Genomic DNA, 25610 nt, shown 5'->3' on the forward strand with positions numbered 1-25610 from the left:
ATAAATGAACTTAAAAAAAATTTTTGGGGTTTATATAGGCCACCAAAACGACGTCGTTTTGGGACTGGCCTTAAACACCCAAAACGACGCCGTTTTATTCCATACCCGTGCGACCCGACCCGCCTTACCTGAGATCCGCGCGTTTTTGCTATAGTGGGTTATTTGCCAAATAAGTCCTTCCACTTTTAATTCAGTTTGCAATCATTTTTTTGTTTATCTAAATTTGTACTTAATAATTTGTTTTAATCCTCAATTTAAATCATTTTTTATTATTTAACTATTTTATTGTTAAATTAGTTAATTTTATTATTTTTGTTATTATTTGCGCTATTATCGATTACTTTTTATGTATATATTATATTGTTGTTATTATTACTATTATTAAATATTCTTATTATTACTATTATTTTATTCCTTTTATTATTGTTTATTATCAATATTTATTATTATTGCTATTATTGCTATTTTATCTTAATTTATATTCGTATTATCTAATTTTATTTTTCTCTTTATATTTATGTTTATATTTTATGTATTATACCTATCTTTATATTTACGCATGAATATTACTATTCTACTATTGCTATTTTTTATTATCTTCATTGGCATTTTTACTTATTATCATTTTGTATCTGTATTAACATTATTACTATTATTATTTTACTATCATGTTTTTCTTATCACAATTTTTATTATTTTACTGTTACAACTTAACGTGCTATTATTACTATTATTTTTATTTTTATTACCATTATTGTTATTGTACTTATATCTATATGTATTTTGTTAATACCATTATTATTACTACTTCCATTATCTTTTATCTCTAACTATTATGATTTTTACGTACATATTATCATTTATATTATTATTATTATTACTTCTTTGTATTACTATTATTGTTCATACATATACGTTATTATTTATATTATTACAATTATTATTATTGTATTTTTATATTCTTTCTATTATGTATTACTCATATATTACCACTACCCTGTCAAGATTTTACTATTATATTTTAATGTGTTATTAACATGACTTTTATTTTATTATTATTATTACTATTATTCCTTATTGTCATGGTTAGTATTCTTATAGCTATTATTTTTATTACTAATATTACTATTGTCATATCTAGTATTATTTTTACTTTCATTATACCTACTACTATTATTATAGTTTCTCTTTTATACATTTACGTTTTATATAATACATTGATTTCACCACTTATTCGTTTATACTTTTATGTAATTCCAAACTTTTTATTTATTTTGTATCATTATTTTATTTTATATAATACTTGTTTATGTTTATACCATTATTACTATTTTATGCTTTTTATTTATTATAAGTGTGTTTACTTACTCATATGTTTATTTGCTTACCCCGATTTAAAATCCAATTTATGCTATAATTTGCTTTGTTATTTCCTTTATCGTTGTATTTTATTTCGTTTTGTTCTCATTATCATTATTTCATTATGTTTATTCGTTTATTCTTATATGTCTCAATATATTTGCAAATCCATATTATTTTGTCATTATAATGGTTTTTTATATCACCACCTTTGTTATTATTATGCACGTTAATACTGTAACTCGTTTCTTATTTCACCATGCGATTATGATTACATTGGTCTTTTACTCGACGCACATAATCTCGTTTTTCTAAAATAAAACAAGTTTCGTATTTAGACAATTCGAGAAAATTACGCCCTAACTTACTGGGTTTCGGTTTTCCTCGTTTAAATCTAAATAACGATATAATCCTCTTAAATCACAATACGAAAAAAACACTTATTTTCGGAAGTACGAGGTGTTGTGCCCTAACTTACTGGATACGACATTTTGTTACCTCGAAATAAGAATTTGTTTAAAAATAAAAGTAATATTTGGTATTAGAAAATTTGAAAAAACGTGCCCTAACTTACTGGGTTTCGACTTTTCTTGTTTATCCTAAATAACCAAACAGCCTTTTAAAAAATTTTAGAATATATGAATTTTAAATAAAGGCAAGCTCATTCTCAAAGTTTGAGATGTCGTGTCCTAACTTATTGAGCGTGACATTTTATTACTTCGAGATGAGAGAGTCTTTAACATTTGTTTTAATTTATTCGGTCATTTTCAAATTAGCATTTTTACGAAGAGGGATCGTATTTCAATGTCTTTCAAGCTTTCCATTTTCGACACTAAGATATTAATTAATCAACTAGGTACCAATTTTTGGGCGCTACGAGGGTGCTAATCCTTCCTCGTGCGTAACCGACTCCCGAACCTGTTTTCTTGATTTACGTGGACCAAAATCGTTGTTTAAATAAATCAAACCATTCATTAAAAACAACCACTTTTACAAGGTGATCCAATCACACCTAAAAAGATTGATGACAACTCCCGTTTTTGTTTTTTCTCCAAGTCGATACCCGTTTTTTTTTAAAAATTGGTTACGACATATACTATATTCTTTTATTCAAAAAGACAAACATGTAGTCAAAAATTAATAAATTTACTATGTTATTAATCTCGAAAAGAAGAAAGAAAAAAAAAAAAAAGGAGCTTTGGTACCATGTTAATGACAGTTTCATAAGCTTTGACACTCGAGTCTACAATAATGTAATCAAACTTCAACTGAACTAAGACTAAAGGGATCAATTGGTTTTAAGGGCAAAAATTTTGAAACCGTAAGATAACCCTTAATCTGGCTGACGACTTATCTTCATGTTGATGAATTAGGTTTTCATGGTAGACATGTTATCTTAACAGCAAAAAATTTACTGGTGACCCAACTGACCTAAACCCCATATTGTGAAGGTGCCAAAGCCGGACATCAAAAATCAACAACTAAACTTACTCCATTCCCATCCTTCATCATGAAACAATATAAAGTTTCCTTCTATTACAAGGAAACGTGCGTATTTCATTGAACTTGAAAGAAATATCGATGTTTAAGCCAGGGATGTTCTCCATCTGCAGGACATACAAAGAGCCCTCTCTATCAGTTCAACTGAAAATGGACCTGCTCAGAAGCTTACAGAAAAATGGCAAAAGTGAAAACCGAAACTTCACACAAAAACAACGCGTTCACTCACTGGCCACTTGTTCACAATGCCCGATTTCGATGACGGTTTTAATCTGAACCAAAGTGTGAAGGTCTATAACAGATTTTGCTCCTTAAAATGGTGAGTACTATGAGGTTTTCAAATGAAAGTAAAATTACCTTTTCATGAGTCCTTCCGAGGCCCTATTGCTTGTTTTTGGATCAATCTTCATGTTCATCTTCAGAATCTGTAAAAAGAAAATAAAAATGATAAATTGAAGATAAAATAGCCAGCTATGAAGTTCAAAAGGGAAAGCCACTTGAAAGCACATTCTAGAGAATAACAACATGGATGTATATTATACAAGGGTATGAAACTCTTTTTTAAAGTTATTACATATGAGAAAAGAATGATGTAGCATCCTAAGGTGCGTAAAATAGATGCAGTAGGAATGATTCGTATGGCCTCGATGCAGCAGCAATCATTATTTATCAGTCAGGAAGTAAGCCAATCAACAATATAAATATACAGACACAAATTCACACATACACACAATAAATCCATGTCTTTAAAGTCAGAAGTTACTACTGAGATTGATTTATCACTTTATATAGTTAATCTGTGTTCTTACGTGCAGTTATTTCCAAGAACAAATACATATATATATATATGCTGTACCTACCAGATCTAACATCTTCACTAATTTTGCCTCCAGCTTGGATTTGGTTGACTAGCATTCGATACATCAGTACCCACCAATAAATATGAAGAACAAGCAGGCAAAATAGAAGTGTGTTGAACAGATAATAACAAATTGGTCCAACCACTGGATGCTTTTCCTTGTCCAATGCCTGGACAACTTCATAGCTGCCATAGAAGACAGAAATAAGATTTAAAAAAAAAGAACAAAATTATAAACTCAATCTAAGTGGATTTTTTTTCTCTGTACATTATCAGAACCCGAAGGCAAGTTTAGAATATATATATATATTTTTCTTTAAAAGAAAGCCAGTTCCCATCACATTGTAGCAAGACAAAGCTCTTGGAATCCCAGAACTCACCCCTTCCAAAATGATCAGTAATCAGTGTGATAAACCTTCATATATACTGAAGCAAGCAGATAGCAAAAGGCATTATCAAAAGTTCCTAAATCAGATTTAAATCTAGAGATCTAAAATATAAGTTCATGGTACCAGCACTACTCCAACGTCTAGGACTTGCAACAGGGATGTGGATAAGCTAGCAAAACACAGCAAAAGTTTCCTTTCTTTATTCATATAAGAGAGAAGGACAGATTGCTGGTTACTTGACTGATGTAACCAATGATTACTTGGTGCAAGCCTTATATTTTTTATAGTTGCATTCTCTTCCCTTGACTTCAGTGCTATGTGTATGGATTTGGGTTTGTTTCTCAAGTACTTGAAAGGAAACCTCATAAAACTTTGGCAGAAAAAATATATCAGACATGAAATCATACAAACCTTGTACTCCATAGGACCCAGAAAGGGAAGTATATGAGGCGCAGTAAGATCCATGACAAAACAAAAACTATGAATGCAATGCTAGTGAGTTTTTCAGCACCACAATATTTGCTCATCTTCCCTATCTCCAAAAATACATCGCTAGCATCATGAATTGCTAAAACAACTGAACCGACACGGCCAAATCTGCATAAAACTGGCATAAGGAAAAGAAACAACTACTCTCTAAAATCTCAAGAGTCAACAAGCCTAATATCTTACATTAGAGTAAGAGTCTCCAAAGCATACCTAAAAATGTAAGATAGCACAATGAGGGTGACAGTTGCAAAATGATGACCCATTAAGACTCCAAAGTCAGAACGCCTTGTTTCCCAGAAAATTAAAGCAAATATAGAGTATGTATAAAACCCAGCAGCATACATATAAAGTCCCTTTAATTTCAATCTGGAAAACAAACATAATAGTTAGCCTGCCGAGTTCATAAAGTTGTATATCTCATATCGTTGAATGTATAGTAAACGCAAAGATACCCTTAAGTCGATGTTAATATTTGAAGCAAAAAGGAGCAATTTATTGAATATTGATAATGAAGCTTACTTAATTTTTTGATCAGGCCAGACCTGATCCCCTGGCCCTACCCAAAAGTGTCTTGTATTGTTAAACCAGGGCTCCTTAGAAGTTACATAGAGAGCCAGAAATTCTGCAGAGAGAAAGTAAATGCATTTCCAAGCTGACTCCTTAAATTTTATAACCTTATTCTTGTTGTCTGTTTTATTGGTATCTAGCATCTGATATCCCTTTCCAAAAATCAACTGCCTTCCAACTCTCTGAAACCATGTAAGATATTTTCTAAATGAATAAACTGTTAGGAGGATTGACGTTGATAGAAAAAAGAGAGATTGAACAATGGAGAGGAGTGACCAAACTAGCTAAACACATATTGCAATTACATTACATTACATTAAAAAGCATTTCAGACAAGCACTTTGATCTACTTAATTTATGATTTTACTTGATAGTATCAACAATGATATGGACCTTATCCGCACTCAAATAGCACTTGACTTTAATCTATTTCAAGCGTCATTTAGCAAATAAATTGCAATAAACTATCTCCCCATATTGGTAAAAGTTTCAAACTTTAGTCAGAATACTTGTACATCAACACACGGCACCTGGATGCACTGAAAATAATCTGGAAGCAAATCTTCAGATAGCACTGCACAGGTCCACACACAATGCAGTCACCTATTTCATAGGAATATGCCAGTGTTTCAACATGTGATCATGAAAACAAAGACATTAAGCTTTTATGTAGGGGAAGATTTAGCGAAAATAATTCTACAAAATGGTAAAACTCTACTTAATTGTGAATAACCCATAAACATACAACAGTCAAGGCAAAGTCTCATCAGTAACACAATATAGGTTCAAACAACATCCTGGGGAATTAGGGTCAACTTAGGGATGACACTTATTTATTGCTTTAAGCTCTTAGGAGAACTAATCTGAAGAAAACAAAATAAAGAAAAGAACTACATTTCAGTCAGACTAGGGAAATAGAGTCCAACAGTTTCATTTCCAAGTACCGAAAGCCTTCAGTTTACATTTGCTTCTTTCTTTTAGAATTCATTGACATCAAACATCTATTGCTAACACTTCAAGCTTAGACTCCCAGCAGCTCTATACATTTGAGTGAATCATGCTCAAGCTTCAAAGAGATAAAATATATTAACAGAAGCTTGAGCCAAGCTAATTTGTAGCTGATCCTGAAGCAACAAGACCAATATAGTCCTTCACTCAATTCCATATTACGCAAGCTACATCAAAATACCACAAATCCTTTTCACTAATATGACCCATAGTGTTATGCAGAAATAAAGGCCAGAAGCAGCTCTCAAGAAAAGCCACCAAAGAAAATACAAGTTTCTTCCGAAGAAATCTGGTTCCAACACAGCTAAAGATGTATCAAAAGAAATAAAACTTTCAATGTGTTTTCGAGCGCATAGATTTAGCTATATGTCTATGCTACGGCACCATTAACTCGCCAACTAAGTTAAATAGGCCTAATGGAAACCTAGACTCTTGCCTTGTGGTTTGAGTACCAGCCATGTCGGTTCGGAATCTGCAAGTAGTGGATTCAAAGTTCAAACACAGTATCTGCCATAGCCTTTGGGGGTGTTAACGTAGACCAGCCCAAATTCAAAATAAAACCTCTTTTTATTTAAATTGTATTGTAAAAATTATATATATGTATATGTATATAAAATATATTTTATATATGAACAGAAAAATGGGTCGAGGCAAGCGAAATTCAGGCCCGGCATGAAAATTTTCTCAAACCAAGTCACGGCCAGGCATGTATACTGTTAAGGTTTTTTTTTGTTCTTAATATACTGTTAAGTGTTAAGGATAGAGGGAGAGATATCATATTATTCAATCCCACTTAGATAAAGACGACATGCAGCCAATCCAATACAAATGCATTTACTAAGAACATTGATTTAGATGCATTTCCACTCTATTATCTATTTCTTATTCATTTTAAATATCGATACTGTTGTGCGGAAGCGTGTGAAAGAGTAAAATAAATCACACTAAGTTCAATTCCCAGAAAAGAGAGGTGGATCACGAGGATCACTTAAGTACCAAGTCTTTCCTAGCCAGAATATCCCTCTATCGTAATTTAATAGCACAATAAATCACTACAATCACATTCACAAAATATGAACAATAAATAGTAAAGAACACCAGAATTTTAACGAGGTTCGGCAAATCTTGCCTACGTCCTCGGGCACTACCAACTATATTTCACTCTAAAATACAAGTGAAACTTTACAAATAGGGAGAGAGAACAATGACTTAGGTAGAGAATGGCAAATGTGGGATGATGAGAATGAGCAATGGTTGGCCTATTTATAGTTGAGGTTTAAGGGCCACCTTGCAAATTCCCTATTCACTTAGGGACCAAAAATTGCTATTATCCCATGCCCAACACTAAATAAATATTTGGTGCCCATAACTTTGACCTTTCCAAGGTATGGGTAAGTATGGGAAAGGTATGGGCAAGGTATGGGATATATTCTAATAGATACGATAACCTAAAAACATAATTAAAAGAAAGTTGAAGTAGGATCTAATTCCAAATATCCAAATCGATTTCTTTATAGCATCATATCAAAAGCATAAAAGTACGTATAATGCCATTCGCATGCAAAGAAACAACTAGCGGCACCAAAGAACACGTATGAATCCCATATTATTCAATCCCATTAGAACAAAAACAACCCATCAAACAATTCAATAAAGCTAAAAGAAAAAAAAGAAGCAGCAAAGTTTCAGAAGCATTTCAAAACTTAAGAAGTAATGTAAAAATCCAATCAAATTATCATTAAAAAAAAAAAAGTGTCTGAAAGGGATAAAAGCAAGTACCTCAAACAGAACCCTATCGAGAAAGAACCGAACAGAGGGGAAAAACATAAAAAAGAAAGGAAGGACAATGAAATCTTCTTGAGCAGGATAATCTTCTTCTTCCCAATTAATTGATTTGATAAGCTGAATCAAACCCATTTTGTTTTTCGCAAGTTTTGATTTCTCATCCAAAATTTTCACAGGAAACAGTCTAAAGAAGGACGTCGAAGAAATGGATCACATGCAGAGGAATACGAAGAGAGCCCCCGGCCACTCTGGTTCTCTCTTTTATTTTTGTATCCTTTTTAATGAATACAATAAATTAACAAATTTATTAACTCAAAATAATAAAAATAAATAAATAAATTTATTAGTTCCCGCATGATACATAAATGGCCCTGGTTTAGCTTAGATTTTCTAGATTGCAACTTTTTTTGGTTACCCTTTGCTAAGGATGTTCACATTTGGAATCAAATCAATTTCGAATCGAGTTGATTAAAAAAATTAAATATAAGTTGGGTGGTTTTTTTAAATAATAAATATGATAATAATTTATCTTACTATTGTATCATTTTACTTTAATTTAAAAATATTAAAAGATAAAATTATAAAAATGCATTATAAAATAACTTTAAATTCTTACACCTTTCTCTTTTAATTGTATTTTTCAAAATTAAAGTTCAAATTGAGAATATTATTTTTTTGAAAATTATGTTTAAATATTTATTTGTCTTTAAAATATTAAAATATTAAAAATAAAAAAATTAAATTGAAATGGAAAATTTTCTAGATTATATATCCATAATAAAGTGAGACTAGTGATGAATTTGGGAACATTCACTTCTATCTTGCTCTAGTGTCATAACCTTAGGCGGAATCATGCCAAATTTAGCATAAATTTGACATGATTCCTTTTAAGATTATGCCTAATAACCAACTAAAATCAGATTTTTATTTATTTATAGAGTTTGACAAATTCAAAATCTAATTTTTAATCAGTCACTAATTCTTCAACTTTTCAATTTGGCCCCTTTTATTGTTGTTCGTTCCAATTTAGCCAAATTTGCTTTTTTTTTCGAACTTCACCATTCCAGTTGCATCCTGACAAAATTTAAACAAAAAATCATAAGCTTAGTAGCATTAATTCTATTCAAAATTTGACAAAAAATAAGTACATTAAACACACAAAATTAGCCTGCGATCAAATCTCTCCTACTTAGCTGATATTTGTCCTCAAGCATGTTCTCATACGAGAAATCAATTGACAATTTTTTCAAAATAAAGTCTATTTCCACAACCAAACATAATGCAAACAATTTAAGTGAAACATGAATAAGCAGTTGCTAGGTCTAACCATCAAGCATTTTATAAAATTTTAACATTATGCAAAAATCAACTACTTCACTAACTTAAAGCTTAATCAAACTTGTAAGCTTAAAAGTTTGGGATGTAGTTGAATCTTTTTATGTGAAATGAGGTGATAACCAAAGCGCCTCACCTCAGTTACTCAATTTGACACGTTTCCAAACAGAATTTTTTTCTTACTCGTAGCAGCTCGGTTAGCGGAGCTTTTGCAAGTTTCAATTCAATACTCAAATATTTTGACACGAAATGAGATGTCAATCCAAACACCTCATCTCAATTACTCAATTTGGTCACATTTCCGAAATCTTCACTCATAACTAAGCCATTAGCGGAGTATATATATTACTATTTCAACTTATTTTTTTGACAGAAGATAAAATTACTTATATGAGACTCAAGCGTTTTTATTAAGAAAGTTTAAAGAGCTAACAATTTTCATGAAATGTTGACTTATTCACAATATTTTCAATTCTATAAAACACTTCGTAATCAAATTAAGCAATAAGCAATTATTCATAAATTATCTAGTTATTTGAATTAACTAAGCATAGGAATTGAATGTTTAATTTCAAAACAAATTAAAGAATAATCTCAGTGTAAGAATTAATACATGCAACGAAAAATAAGTAATAGTATGACATGTACTACGAATCCCCCTTACTTAGCCCACATTGCCCTTAATGTGCAATTTAAAAGAATAAAAAAGGGAAGGGTAAAATGTATTTCCCGTGTATATTTAATTTGGTGGAGGCTGTTAGAAATGTCAGTTTTACAATATGGTGGGGATTTTTGAGATTTGAGCTCCCATTATGTCAAGGCGAGTCTCGATGCAGTTTAGTCATGCCTCTACAGCCGAAAGGGGTTATTCATCTTGCTCCTTGGGAGATAGATTGTGTCATAGACGAAAACCTCTGTTGTTGCGAGCAATTCGTGTACCTGGGGGAACAAAATGAAACATAGTAGGGGTGCCGACAAACAAGCCCATAAAATCCAAACAATATTCATCTAAATGATCCATAATATATGCATATGTAAGAGATGAAAAATCAATTCTAGATGGAAAAATGTTTCTGGTTAAATGTGTGATATATAGAAACTTTGTGCAAACCAACTAGATTGACTTTATAATCGGAATGCATACACCACAAGAAAAATAATTTCATCTTAGTTAGGACAAACGAAGAATCGTTGCGGCCTTAATAATTAAAAGTAAGAAATCTATGAATGTATCTTAGGGCTGATTCATGCACTAGTAAGGCTTTAGAGGTCTTAGAATTGTAAGTGTGTGATATAGAGTTAGTCAAAGCCGAGTAAGCAACATCGACATCGAAATTGCTTGGTATGTCAAGTAAAGCAGTATGGTATGAATCGATTGAACATCATTAGGGTCAGTGAAACCCATAGCTATATTGAAATTCGAAACTAACATTCTAAATGTTTTACCAACCAATTGGAAGTAGACGATGTCATGAGTTTCCACAGTCCTAATTGCATTTATTTTGAAGCTAAATGTTGCATAAAATCCATATTCGAGTTCGTAGTATGCAGCACAATTAATATTCGCATAAGATGTCCAACCAATAGTATCAAGATAATTAAAAACACCATCACATAAATTAAGTCTGCCGAGGTTGTAGAGATTGGAAGTGTAATTATACCGAGAAAGTGACATAAAAAAATGATGGAATTGTAGAGATTGATAGGGGCAAAATGGTTTTCTCTTAAATAGATAATTATGAGAAATATCTCATAATTGTTGGCCCATTTTAAGTCTTGAATTTTTTATGAGAACTTAGATTGAATATGGGCCACATGTTGAAAACGATGATATTCATGTTTTTAAGTTATAATTATAATTTTATATTTATTAAATTTAATAGAGTTTTATAGAAAAATGTAAAATTTTCCATCCATTATCATCCTTTCCAACATAAACCTCTATTGTTCATGATAATCTACTTTCATTTTGTTTCATTTTAGTATTGTCCACCATTTTTAACTAACCCAACTTTAATTCCTTCAATTCCTTTAATAAATTTTTTAGTGAAAATAATAAAGCAACCCTATAGTAAGTTTAGTTTCATGTGGAGACAAGTGATGTTCATCTTGGAGGAAAAATCAAACTTAAGTTATGGTTTGGTATAAACACTAAGGTATGATTGATAAGGTTTTATCATTAATCTCATGTTTATTTCAACAAAAGTGTATGTAAATATTATTTTATTATTGTTTTGATATTAAATCTTCTATATATTTTCTTATGAAAACAAAGAAAAAGAGAAGATGGGTGAATCTCAAGTTGGTGATAAGGGAAAATAAGTAGCTAAAAAGTGAAGGAAAAAGAAGAAAGCTCATCCAAACACTTGGCTGTAAGTACCTCAAAAATTTCACTTTACCTAATAAAACTTAAGTGAAAATTTATTGAATTTGTTATAGTAACATTTATGTAAGTAAATTATATAAGATAATGATTGATAATTACTATGAAATCGATTTTAAAATAGTGATGTCAAAAGATGAATTTAAATGACAAAGAAAAATAATTTATATGTAGTGAGCTTGTTGTAAAGAGGACTAAATTGAAAAATGTACAAAAAAATTAGATAAACAAAACAAAATTATTAGATATAGAAATTAAATTAAGTGTTTTATGATATTGAATCAGATGTCAAGTGATATTTTAATGATTATTGAATTTGATGTAATTAAGGACTAAATTATAAAAGAGTGTAAAGTTTGAATCACCATTAAGTGAATGTGATGATTTTAAGATATTTAATGCTCATGTAAATAAGATATGAACTAGTAGGATATAGATGACATACCATTAGGAATTTTTATGTGTGCTAGTGATAGTGGCACTTCGATACAATACAGTGATACTAAAATTTGGTGCTAGTGACGGAAGCATTTCGATCTATTTCAATGACTTTGCACTTTCATTCATATCAGTGTACACATATTTGTGTTAGTAATTCAGTGTTCTTTTCGCATATCTTGTGTGTTCTATTGACTCTACATATGGGCTAACATGAAACAAAAAATGGAATTTATTAGTGAACTTAGTAAGTGCCATATAAGAAGATAGTTGAGAATTGTTAATGCTTAACCTCTATTTAATTCCATTTTATATTATTATAAGTTATGTATTTGAATCTTAACATTTTGTTAATCGTAAAGGTAAATTTGATTTTTGATGTATTTACTAAGCTTAATGCATTATTTTTCAATGCATTATATATTGTATTACATGTTATTTTGGTGGTGCTTTATGTTTAAAATGGATAATTGAGGTATGGGAATGAAAGATAATGATTTTGGCATGAAAAGAGAGCATTTTAACATGTTTTTGGGTTCTTTACACTTGCGGTGCAATACCTTTAGAGACAGGTATCAGTACCTAACTTCTAGAATGAAAAAAAAAATCTATAATAACTTAACTAGGGTACCAATACCTAGCTTAGAGGTATTGATACATGTGCTTCTAATCCTTACATTTACACTGTTTTGACTTAAAAGGGTCTCGAATGACCTCCGATTACATTTAAATTTTAAGAATTGTTTAAAAGTGTCTTAAATCACTCGAAATAAACTCAATTTGATTAAAATGAATTGAATTTGATAATGTCCTAGTTAAATGCTGTTAGTGTCTAAATATGACATTTTTTGTATGGCTTAACCCAATAAAAAATATCACAAGATTACCCTCATTTATTAGTACCCTCCTATGCCCTTGAAGAGGAATAATGTTTCTCTTTCTACTTTTTTACTAAGCCAAAGACACCTACAATCTCTTACAACAACTCTTCATACGCCACCGAGTAAAATCATCACCCAAGCTTCCAACTCCTTCCTCTTAACGTCATTTAAAATTTACATTACAAGCGTCATTTATATATTAAATTTTATAAATATATAAAGTAATTTAAACACAACAATAATACACAAAACACATAAAAACGTAATCGTTTTAACTATTAATCAATGAATTCATATTTTAAGCTTATGAGCTTTAATATATTAGACCCTGACAAAGAGCTTGTGAATCGATTAAAATGCTATAATTTATGTCTCATAACTATCTTTAAATTAATAATGCGTATATATATATTTATTTTATTGGAGTATTTTTTTTTTTAAATTCCATTAATATTTGATTCTCAATTCATTGGAACGCTAAACTGCTTGGTTTCTCATGGCATTGTCCTCGACATGTTTAATAAGTTATTAATTAATTACAACTTTTTTTAAACGTGTCGGTGATTTAAGCCGCGATCTATAAGTTTACAATAAAAACTTAGGTTAAAATTTGTTCTAGGTCCCCCTACTTTTATAGATATTAAAATTTAGTTCCTCTATTTTTTAGATTTAAAAGTGTAATTCAATTGTTGACATTGTTAAATTTATTCAATTAAATTTAAGTTTATTAGAATATTACTTTTTTATTACAGAGCTATTAAGTGAATATTTTTCATTTCAAAATAACGTACCAATAAATTTAATAGGGTTTAATTTAACGATGTTAACAATTAGATCTGAATTTTAAAATCTAAAAAATAAGAATAAATTCATAAAAATAAAGATTAAGAGATTAAGTTCTAAATAGTACAAAAACTTTATTTTAGTCTATAATTTATATATGCAAATAAACTTCTTTTTGGTGGTAATATGCCAATAAACTTTTATAACCAGTGTGTATTCAAAAGTAAATTGCATCGTATAATAATGAGTATGCATTTTTTTTGTTAATTTAAAAGGAAATATTAATTAATGTTTAATGAATTTGATTAAGATAAATTTAAAAAAAATAGACAAATAATTTGAAATAAAAACCTTTTATTTTTATACAATATATAGAACTATCATTAATTCCTTCCCAACCCTTAAATAGAAGAATAATATACTTCAACAGCATTCAACCCAAGTCTCTTCACAAGACGACAACAATGCCGATACTAATCGAACTAAAACTCAATCAACAATAAAAACCTTTTTCTTTTAATGTAATGAAAAGAACCTTTTTAATATTAATGGCTAATATACTATAAAAATCCCTTAAACTACTACACTTTGTTTAAATAAGTCTTTAAACTATTTTTGTAGTTAGATAAATCTCTATCTTATATTTTTATTTAAAAAACCCTTGATTTTAATAGTAAAGGAAAATTATTTTGAATTTTATACTTTTAATTTTTCGTTAACACAATAAATAAATTCTATATACTTTTAATTTTAATATAAAATTTAAAAGAGTAATCAAAATTTTCAAACAAATGATTAAATAGGCTATGTATATAAACACATTCAAGAAATTTTAAAATATTAGTTTATTTTACTTTTAAATATATTATTTTATTTTTATTTAATAAAATATTCTCACAAAATTTACGTAGACATAAAATATAAATTAGTTTAAAAATTCAAATCATTTTTACATTAATATTAATATCAAGGGTTTTCATGGATAAAATTATAGGGCTTATTTAACTACAAAATAACCTAAGGGCTTGTTTAAACAAAATATAATAGTTTGAGGGGTTTTTTAAGTATATTAACCAATATTAAATGAAAATAAATACAAATTAAATAGGTCGGATAATGAAATTAACTATTGTATTCAAACAACAAGTAGACAGGTGCTCACGTGCATGCATCTGCATGTACAGCTTACTTTACATATAAGTCTCTCTGCATCGTCCCTAAACCCTGAAAATGGGAAAATGAAAATACACTTCTCGATGATGTTCATCAAAGGCGATGTTTCCTAGGAAACTATGTCATCCCTGTCTCCCAACTGGACTTTGCCAATCTTTTGACTTTTTGGCTTTTTTGATGATTTTATTGCTCCTTTTATGAAATTACATACAAATATGATACGGGAAAGTATAAATAACATATACAAATCATATGAATATAACGGAATATATTAATCCATATTTTTTTGGTTCAATATTCAATAAATTGATTCAAAAAAATAAACATAAACAAACTAATCAAAATTTAAAAACTTAAACCTCATATAAATAATGCAGACTGCAGTTGTTATTGCTTAATTCCTTTCTCCGAGCTCTCTTCAAACTGCAAAAAGTTAAAAAAAAAAAACCCAAAAAAAACAAAACAATGGCAAAAGGCTTCTTTTTCTTGACATTGGCTTTGCTTCTGCTATCAACTGCAAAAGCCAGGCCTCTTTCCAATGACCTTCAGAAGCAACCATTTTCTACGCCAGTAAGTTAATTTTCTTCCCTGGAACATATCTATTCTTTATTTAGTGGGTATATTTTTACTGAATTTTTTTCTATGTTAACGATTTATAGGAATCGATAAGTTTCATTGATGGTGAGTGCAGAGGTTTGAATGATGAAGAATGTATGATTAGAAGGTCATTGGCTGCTCATACGGATTATATTTATACCCAGGAAAATGATGCTCCATGATCTTTTCTCTATGAATTCCAATCTTTACTTCTCTGGAATGTTCACAACTTAAACTGCTCACTTCTTATGTTTTTTGCCATTGATAAAGGTTATAACCTATGTAAATCGAAATCATGGCATGTATTAAATGAATCTGATAGACCGATCAAAGATCATATCATACCAGAAAAAAAAAAACTAGAAAAATAATGCAGACAGAATTCTCATGCAGGAGCTTTGGATTTTCAGATTGGTCCTTAAGGGTTTTTCCTTTTTCTTTTTCGTGTTTTGACACTCTATCTGATATAAATTAATTAGTGATCTGGAAAACTTTAAAAGCATGAATATACTTTTTATTAATTGGACATGAGTGGAATACACGTGCTCCCATAATGAAATCTAACTTCTTTCTTGCGTCAATTTGGGTGCTGAGCCTTCAAGTTTATTGCTTATTAGGATTCAGAAATCTCAAGAGCTGATGAGATTCTGAAACCAGCAGATGAAGTTTCAAGCAATGACAAATTACATTTGAACAATATAAAGAACAAGTGAAGCCTGTGCTTTGATGTCGATGCTTTTTGGTGAAAACAAGTAAACCTGGGCTGAACTCAAGTTGTTAGGCAGGCAAATTGATCGATGCCTCTCATCAAAAAGCTTAAAAATAGTAGTTTAGGGTTATGTTAGTGGATAGCCTTTTTTTCTAATGTTTTGCGCTTGGTAGTTGGTATATAGTAATTGTTTGAATGATGAAGCCACTATTAGCAGCCACCTCCACTATCATTTGTCATCTTGTCCCTGTTATTGTGACCAACACTGGAGATTGAACTGCCTTTATGGGGACTGCACTTGTGGCATGACTGGAACCTGTTCAGTGAAAAGACCACCACTTTAAAACCAACTTGTTTCTTTCAATCCAATACATAAAATTCATATCATCCGTGAGGATTCTCAGTGCTATATACTGTTGTTTCTCTAATTCATATCTCAAATGAAACTTCTATAACCAGAGTTGGTGGGTTCATAATCATAAAATGGTTAATGGCTAAAAGTCATGATTGAGTGTTTGATTTGCTTCTGATGGATTACTATTGCTGATATCGTTTTCTGCCATAGATATGTTATGCGGCGAGAAGAGCTGCAAACAGTTATTTCAACTAGTATTTAAAATGATTAATAGATGTTATTGCGTGGCTAAAACTAAGGAAAAGGAGGAACATAGACTGATAGGATTGTTATTTATTGCGGCATAAGTGTAACTCTCATCTTAATATAGCAAATCTACAGAGTTAGCAATGGATTGGTTTGTCGGCTCAGCTCTCAGGTAAGCAGTGTTGCAGGGAACGTCTTCCAGCTCTCTCAATGATAGAGAATACGGGCTGCCAGTTCTTAAGTCCGTCACCATTCGACGAAGATCGGAGGCTTCTTCCTTGAGTCTTGCATTCTCTTGAACAACTTGGTCATGGCAGTCTGATACATGTTTCAGCTTGTCTATGAGAGACTGGTTCTCATTTCGAAGCCTGACTACCTGTGACAAAAGTTCATCCAGGTGCTTCTGTTTCCGCATCCTCGACCTACGAGCGGATTCTCGATTCGATATCATCCTTCGTTGTTTCCGCTCGTCGATGATCCTGCTCAGCTGGTGTTCCTCCGCTTCATCTGAAGTTGAAGTGCACAAGGACTGTGCAATGAATTCATGAGCGGGCAGTGGGATGTGGGAATTGGATGGGATGTTTAAGAATCTATCGAAATGAAAACCTGGGATTGTGTTTTGCATCATTCCAAGGTTGTCTGGAATCAGGATCGGGTTTTCTGGTGCAAGGTAGTGAAGTTCAGTACTGAGCTCACTAGGAACCATGGTTTAAAGTTTTGAAGTCGATGTCTGAGGCTGAAGGGTTGTAAAATTGTAATGTTTTGCAGTGATTGTTGAGCCTATGAAGGTTTTATAGGAAGAAAAAGGCTTCAAAGGTGGGCCACTGTCCGCTACAAGTGTAACAGTTTCAGAGCTCATAATATCAGAAATCTAACATTTTTAATAATGTGGAGTGTCACGACTAAACGTGTCTATCAAAAGGCTTTACATCAGATACATGATCTTGTGACACGTATGTATGTATGTATGTATGCATGCATGCATGCAAGAGATTAGATGTGTGAGCATGCCACAGAAATTTCAGAATCGTGTACTTTAATCTGTTGTCTGATATAAAAAAAAATAAAATTTGAGGAATAAAGTTGAAGTCAATTTCGTGAGAAAATTTTCATTAGTTGAAAACTCCTGCAGGGAAAAGTGGATTTGTGCCTGATGACGCAAAGTAGTGCACTTTAAAAGGTTAACCACTAACTAAATTATAGTTCCCGTGACTAATTTTATTAACAATTAGATGACTCATCCAGCACTTCAATTCAGTCATTTTCATAGTTTGATATCTCAATTAGGATGAGTAGTTGTTAGGAAAAGTTATCTCTCCCAGTCTTAATAGTTTATTTGCTTTGCCATGAATTGCTTTATATCTGATAAGTTATGGAACAAAAAACCTTGAAGATATCGACTGAAGAACACTGCAATGTACGCGTGGGATAGTTCAGTGCTTCATAAATGGTTAATCAGTTTTGTTATTCTTTCATCACATATCATTGATCGGCACGTTTGCCATCGATCTAAGTCCCAAAAGTATACCTTTGCCAAGTAATGTTATTAATTTATATGTCAAGGAAGAACTGGCAGCATCTTTAATCATCAGTTCACAGTCAGCTGTGTTGTTGATGATTAAATTAAGTACATTGCTGCTAATCTTTTATATCCTTTGAGGCCCACTTTCCAACATGATAAGGGAGAGATTTATCAATGGGTTATTATATAAATCGACTCTCCAAGTATTAATCAACTATGTCGAGTACCACTTATCGGCTTAATTTTGCTTAATGATCGTGATGGAGAACCCATTTACGTATTTATCCTTACAACTTTCATGTCTCCGTACGAATGCCTATCATAATTGGATGAAGCCATAAGGTTTGGAGATTTCCATTCCATTTATAGAAGTTGAAATGGCAAATTGGCTGTACATCCATGATTTGAGGTGCCATATATTTTTGCCTTCTTCCTGTCCGGGAACATTGAGGGTTTTAAATTTACTTAAATTATTTTGCCATTTTTTTTCGATATTCATTATAATTTATTGAATATTATTTGCAGTCATGACCAAAGTTACCCGATGGATATTTAAATCTATTCATATTTGAAAATCTAGTTCCCCAAAGTGCTGCTACAGTTAAACCAGCAATTCCAATAATTTAAATTGGTCTTACAAAGGTAGCTATGCCATTCAATATGGATAGAATTCTAATAATAAGATTTAAATTGTGGTTTAGACTACTTTTCGATTGCTTCGATATTGTTACAATAATAAAATTATATAAGGTATTGGTGTTTTAAAAAAATAGAGAATTGTTGTAGGATGTTTGTCTTATAAGTAGTTGAGTTCTTTTATATCCTTATTTCATGTGCTCATGTACTTGAGGGAGGTGTTTATATACAAGGTTGGCTTGGCGTGGATTTTGACCATCGACCACTTCTTTCTATAGGTACAGGTAGTAGAGTGATGAGTGATGTCTAAGTTTGAAGGTGATGGGTTGATAGGAATTGTGAAGTGTTATTCTTTATTTAAGATTATTAAGCTCTTGGTGAGATTGAGTTTCATCGAATCTTCAAGTGTTGGGTGGTACGGGAAAGATTTGATTTGCTTAAGTATAATAATTACTTCTTAGACAAAAAGTAGGTTGTGCAATGACTTAGGTTGTTTCGTTTCTCTAGCAAGTTTTGGAAGTTCTAGCAAGGCTTGAAGAAATTACCTCAAAGCGTCATAATTCCAATCATTGTTCCTTGTGTTAATTGATTTTAGACCTACTTCATACCTTTGATTGAGGTTTGAAATAATAGCATTTCTTTGTCATCGTTGCTTTTCTCCAAGTGTCATTTCAGTTTCACACTTAAATATTTATAAATAGGATTTCTTTGTAAATTCAAAAACTTTTATTTGCTTCTACTTTTTCACATGTGATCTTTTTTTTCATCTCTTATTTTTGGTTGAAAGATTCCTTTTGCACTTTTATCTTCATATGCTTGTCCTTTTATTTTTTGAAATGGTTGTCGATTTTTTGAAATTTCGAGTAGAATACTTCAGTAGCAATTGATCAGGAATGATCATGTTCCACTACCGAGATAGAAATGACAACCATGTTGAAACTACGATGTCTCAACCTTTTGACATTGGTTTCACAATTCTGCTAAATTCCCTTGCATATGCATCCCTTCACCTGCACAAAATAATCCCACAATAAACTTAATTATTTATTTATAAAACTAAGTTAAAACCTAATATTAAGATGAGCAAAACACTCATTAACCCAAAACACTAAAAATAACATTAAAACAACTAATTTTACTTCAAAATAATGAGAAGGTTAAAGTGCACTATTTTGCATAACCGAGTTGGATTGATTGATAGGACCGGTTGAATTGAAAATTGGTTTGGTATTGGTCCAGAATAAGGAGTTGGATCGGCTAATTTTTAAACTTTTATAATGGTTGGATATTTTACTTAGGTGCACTTTTTTTTTTTTTACGTGTCTTAGATATAACTATAGTATTTTGATTATCGATATAAATTCTAGACAAAATGTTAATGATTAATCTGCTTAATTATGTTCTAAGTTAAATATGATGGATTAAGAGTTGTGCTGGAGGGAAGATAGTTGAAGTAAGTTTTTGAAGTGACTTTCTATGTGCCAAAGGAATTGCCCATTTCAGTCATCATTGTGTTAGACTACTTTCTTGCCATATTTGAAATTTGACAATTTTTGAAACAAAATTTTTGGGCTGTGATCAATGTTGATATTGTGGATATATCAAACTCATTAATGATGATCAATCCATTTAGAGAAACGCATCTTGAAAATTGGTCTTAATCAGATCAAGCAATTAAATCCCTTTGCAAAGATTGGATTGGTAGCATTGAAGTCATATCTCCAAAACAATCCATTTTACTTTGATCTTTATTACTATATTGCATTTAGCTATTTTAGCTACTATTTAATAGGGATTGAATTGTAATTGATTTCTAGTATGTTAACAAGTCTCGAATATATTTGAGAGACTTGTATAGGTCTTTTACTAAGTATTGAGAGCATTTATTAGTTTATTGAAGAATGTTTTTATGAGTGCATTTGGGACACTAAACTAATTTGTAGTTTGGTTTTACAACCTAAGAATAAGGTTGTTATATCAAAGTGTGATAGAACTAAGGTCACTTATTGTATTGTGATTAAAGACAATGAATTCATCTCATAGAGTTAAGTTCCGTAGACTAAGAAAACCGAACTGTATAAATAATTTCTTATCTTCTGTTTTTATTGTGTTTTGCACAGTACCATCAGAAATTCCTACTTCGACTGTCATTTCCATTCATACTATAGTTTTTTAACATATTAACAACCGATTTAGATCAACCAAATAAATGTCATATAGGTGCCACTACTTTCAATCATGGTACGAGTCTCTTGGAAGTCTTTGACCAAACAACCTAAGAAATCCCCCCATACTATTAAAACCGGCCTTCTTTAAAAATAAATAGTAGTTACAATGCAATATTACGGTTTCATTGTTTATATTATTATGATAGATCAAAATCAAGATTGCAATTAATCTCGTAGAATTTTCACCTTCACGTGTACTGAATGTGCACATAAACAACCCAGCCTTTTTTTCCTTTTCTACCCACATTTTGCAGTGATTGCTTTCAAATAGGATAAACTCATCAGTCATCAGTCATCACCATCTTTCCTCTTCTCTACTAAACCCTAAAATTCTTGACAAAAGGGTTGTTGTCAATGACATATAGGCTGTTTGTTTTTGTAATAATAAAGGTGGATGTTACATTTAGAATATTGCTGTAACTCGCATGCTTAATATCTAGCTTTCAAATAGCTTTATTAAGGTCTTAATCAACTAACAATGTGGGAACTAAAGTTAATGTAGGTCCTTTGAAGACATGTATTAGTTTAATCAGTGATTTCAAATATTATATAAATTCATATTGCTTGCATATTTATTATTATCTTTTTGGTGAGAGCTTTCAAAGTCTATATTACTTGACTTTTTTTTTTTTAAATTACATGTATCGACACATATTTAAGCATAAATATAAGAATATAATTCTATAAATATATAAAAAATTTGCGAAAATTAATCATATTTGTACATTATATTTACTTTGAATCTGAATAATTGCATAATGATCCACTGATAGATTTTTGTTGAAAAGAATATGATATAGGAAAATCGTAAAGTCACATTGTTGGTGAAGTTGGAACCGGTAGACGTGTGAGGGTGATCAATCTCTATTCATAGGAGTATGGACGAATAGTGAAGCTCCACATGTCCTTGTCTTTAATGGAGAGACCTAAGTTCTTCTTGCTAATAGATAGGCCTCAGCTTGCTTGGTGATCTCATTGTCATATAATTCCTTTAACCAAATCAGATTTAAGAAGCTGATATATGCACATCTTCTTAATTCGAATTCCTATAGGAATGATAAAGGCGATTCTCCAAGTAGCCTGAGCCACACAACTCACTAATTGCAAATACATAAGCAATACACTTATAATATCTGTACTAGGGGATAAGTATAAGATACAAATATGAGAGAGATCATCTCTCTGGGGTTGTGTATTAGATACAAATTATATATATATTATATATATATATATATATATTTAAAAGTACAGCTCACAAGCAAGGACTTTGTGGAGATATGCGATGTTTTACTAATGACCACTACTTTGAAGCTAAACAAAAAAGTGGCGAAAGCACGTCAAGATCAAAACTTCGGTGTCACCCTAAGTAAACTGCATCATGGGACTAGCTCATAGGGTTAACTAAACCATGGTTTATTTACACTCGAATTAGAGTTATTGAAAATTTTCAATATTAAATAAAAGTAAATCAGACTTATTATGAGCTAATTTAATAAAATAGTAAAATACCTAAAACAATTATTAAGCTGTTGGCTAAGTTAGGAGCATGTCTGGTAACATTACCGTACACACGCGAGAAAGATGCAGGAAACAGTCACCTATAGAGGGAACAAGAAGTGCTCATTTACGGAGTATGCCAAAGCCACGTACAAAGAGACAAAGCCAGTTAATAATGAGTGCATCTTGGGAGTAAAGGTTGGGACACTTGATGGTCATTAAACTAATTATAAATACAATTAAAACAAGTGTACCTATCGAATAATAGTATGATTATGGTGAGTAAAAAATATCGTATTTACGAGGACTAAAAGTATTAGTAATTACCGTTTTTCTATTATTTAGCTGACAAATTGGAGTGATTGTTTTTAATCTAAAATTTCTAAACTAATCTAACTAAGAACGCAACAGAGAACGAAATAGGAAAATAATCGAAGATAACCAATGAGATAAACAATACTTAAGAAAAAATCTACCTAGACTTCACCTATTATTATAAATATGAATTAAACTGTTTATTCACTTGTGTCTCAATTCGTATTTGGGTTTTTCCGCGTATTTGGGAAGCAGGGTGCGAAATCGACACAGGCTGGCACATGGGCATGTGGCCAGTCCGTGTGGATCCTGAAAACAGCTCTATTTATCCGATTTTGGCTTGTTTTTCACTTCTTTCGCTCCTAAATACTCTCTTAAGTATAGAAATATGAATTTAAAGGATTAGAAGCATCAAATTCACTAATTTGCATAATCAATCATCCAAAAATGCATTAAGAATGACATTAAAATATGTTACTTTTACAATTTATCAAATATCTCCACACTTAAGTGTTTGCTTGTCCTCAAGCAAAATCCTCAACTCCCATTAAAATTAATATTTCTTAACTTGCAATTCCCATCAATAATGTCTCAAAATAATTCACAAATAGTCATGCATTGATAATTCAACCAAAAGAGCACTAAAGTCTCAAATAGTCCAAGCTAACATTTTTAAATACGAAAACGTAGGTGTCCCCCCTTATTTAAGTAGTTATCTTTAATTCAAGATTTATAAGAATCGACATCCTCACTAAAGATTCACTCAAATCACTCAAAGTGTTTAAGGTTTACGAATAAGCACTCAATATCAAACAAGAAAAGCCATTACCATATGCTTGCATGAAAATCAAATCTCCACCACTATAAAATGAGATGATACACAAATCAAAAAGTCTTTAAGAGGTTGTTGTGGGGCTTAGGTTAAGGGTGTGGGGAAAGGCCGAAAAATATGGTTAAAATCAAGATCGAATTGATAAACTACCAAACTAGAAAAATCACAAATGCTGAATTAAAAGCAAGTGCATAAATCAATATCTATTCAAGAATAAGAAAATGAGCTTCTTCTCAAAATATGAATTTAACTGTTTAAGCTTAATCATAAAACTAAAATAATAATCAATATATATGTATTTTTTTATTTTTTAAACAATAAGAAATAATTCAACAAATTAAACAAAATAGCATAGTTAGACAACTAACCAAATCAAATCTCGACAAAAAAAAGAGTCAATAAAATGGGAAAAATTCTCAACGAATAAAAAAATTGAGTTATGGGTTAACATTAATGGGTAAATTAAAAAAACGGTATGTTAGACTCAACGGGGTTCACTAAGAGTTAATTAAAAAGGTAGGCTTTTTATGGGGTAAGTGGGTTAAAACCTAAGTGTCTTTATCATCTCAGTATATCAAATTAAAGGTGTGGTCTCTCAACATGTATAATCGAAGCAAGTTCTAGAATAACAAATCAAAGTGATGCACTCATAACCAATAATAAAATGAGCAAGATGAATGTATGCTCTAAAGGCTCAAAATCTCACAAAAATTTATGGTTTTTTTATGTCAAACTTGCAAATCACAAACTTCAAGGTAATATTTCAATTTAGAGAAACAACCTAAAAGTTTTAATTTCTGAAAAATAGCTTATCATGCCTGATTCTCTCATGTCTTCAAATTTAAATCAACCAATATTCAATTATCGACAAATTAATCTAAAACACATCAACAAAAATTCCAAATCAACAAAAATTCATTCTAATAGAAGTATGAGAAAATTATTTAAATACAAGACATAATTCAGGGATTTTCTAATAATAATATAAATAACCTCCCCACACTTAATATGTACATTGTCCTCAACGTACAAACAAATATCATCATAGTATAAGCAGAATATCATAAGAGAGGAAGAAAACTGAAACTGCCTTGAATATTAGATGAAATTGCCAGAATGGTGAAAAGCGGAATTGTAGACAAATCTAGATGTAGTGCATGAGTCCGAGCAAACTAATAAGAAAATAAACACAAATAGTAAAAAAGATTAAGGGGTTATAACTCAAGTAGAAACAACCATAAAAATATAGTTCAAAAAATAATAATTAAAAGTACAAGAAAATAAAAATAAAACAAAACAACTAAAAATAACAAAAAATAAAATAAAATAAAAAGAAAATAAATAAAATCTATGATTCTCATCGCCAAAGGCATCGGTAGGGTGAGTTGCCGATGCCGAAAAAGAGATGTGGAGGTGCTGACAGATCTATTGCAATGTCGCGTCAATATTATCGAACCTCTGAAAGCAGTGGTGCTTGAAACGAGTGAACCGCTCAAAGAGGTCCTCGAATGTAGCAGCAGAAGAAACAGGACGGTGACTCAAAAGTGGAGAAGGAGATGGATTATCGTGATGGAAAGGGACATCATCAGTGAAGTCCTCGGGTGCATTCTGAGAGTTAGAATGAAATAATTGATGCTGAGGAGGATTCATTCTACGAAGTCGCTCCATCATCCTCATATGGGTCATGTTCGATATCCCCTGTGGAGACATCTAGCCGGCGAGTG

At 31.0% G+C, this 25610-nt stretch overlaps 3 protein-coding genes across 3 annotated transcripts; 1 reads left to right on the forward strand and 2 right to left on the reverse strand.

Moving 5' to 3' along the window:
• Positions 1 to 2556: 2556 nt before the first annotated feature.
• On the reverse strand, positions 2557 to 8264 carry LOC108478595 (ceramide synthase 1 LOH3). The gene is made up of 7 exons (XM_017781059.2): positions 7951 to 8264; positions 5116 to 5345; positions 4807 to 4962; positions 4519 to 4704; positions 3720 to 3904; positions 3217 to 3284; positions 2557 to 2966 (listed from the first exon to the last, which is right to left on the reverse strand). Exons 1-6 carry the CDS (start codon positions 8086 to 8088, stop codon positions 3259 to 3261), a joined length of 921 nt encoding a protein of 306 aa, XP_017636548.1. The 5' UTR covers positions 8089 to 8264; the 3' UTR covers positions 2557 to 2966; positions 3217 to 3258.
• A 7134-nt stretch (positions 8265 to 15398) lies between these two features.
• Positions 15399 to 15886, forward strand: LOC108478968 (phytosulfokines-like). The gene is made up of 2 exons (XM_017781415.2): positions 15399 to 15519; positions 15609 to 15886. Exons 1-2 carry the CDS (start codon positions 15415 to 15417, stop codon positions 15726 to 15728), a joined length of 225 nt encoding a protein of 74 aa, XP_017636904.1. The 5' UTR covers positions 15399 to 15414; the 3' UTR covers positions 15729 to 15886.
• Positions 15887 to 16867: 981 nt separating this feature from the next.
• On the reverse strand, positions 16868 to 17613 carry LOC108478993 (basic leucine zipper 8-like). The gene has a single exon (XM_017781439.2). The coding sequence runs from the start codon at positions 17560 to 17562 to the stop codon at positions 16972 to 16974; it is 591 nt and encodes a 196-aa protein (XP_017636928.1). The 5' UTR covers positions 17563 to 17613; the 3' UTR covers positions 16868 to 16971.
• Between the last annotated feature and the right edge of the window lie 7997 nt (positions 17614 to 25610).

The sequence above is a fragment of the Gossypium arboreum genome, chromosome 12 (assembly GCF_025698485.1).
Source record: "Gossypium arboreum isolate Shixiya-1 chromosome 12, ASM2569848v2, whole genome shotgun sequence".
In the NCBI taxonomy this organism is placed as follows: Eukaryota; Viridiplantae; Streptophyta; class Magnoliopsida; order Malvales; family Malvaceae; genus Gossypium; species Gossypium arboreum.

Bases quoted from the DNA above. Each gene is read 5' to 3' on its own strand.
- LOC108478993 (XM_017781439.2), bottom strand. From the start codon at position 17,562: ATGGTTCCTAGTGAGCTCAGTACTGAACTTCACTACCTTGCACCAGAA.
- LOC108478968 (XM_017781415.2), top strand. From the start codon at position 15,415: ATGGCAAAAGGCTTCTTTTTCTTGACATTGGCTTTGCTTCTGCTATCA. The intron at 15,520-15,608 runs GTAAGTTAATTT...AACGATTTATAG, and splicing joins AGCAACCATTTTCTACGCCA to GAATCGATAAGTTTCATTGA.
- LOC108478595 (XM_017781059.2), bottom strand. From the start codon at position 8,088: ATGGGTTTGATTCAGCTTATCAAATCAATTAATTGGGAAGAAGAAGAT. The intron at 5,346-7,950 runs GTACTTGCTTTT...ACATGGTTTCAG, and splicing joins TCGATAGGGTTCTGTTTGAG to AGAGTTGGAAGGCAGTTGAT. The intron at 4,963-5,115 runs GTAAGCTTCATT...TTTGTTTTCCAG, and splicing joins TGGCCTGATCAAAAAATTAA to ATTGAAATTAAAGGGACTTT.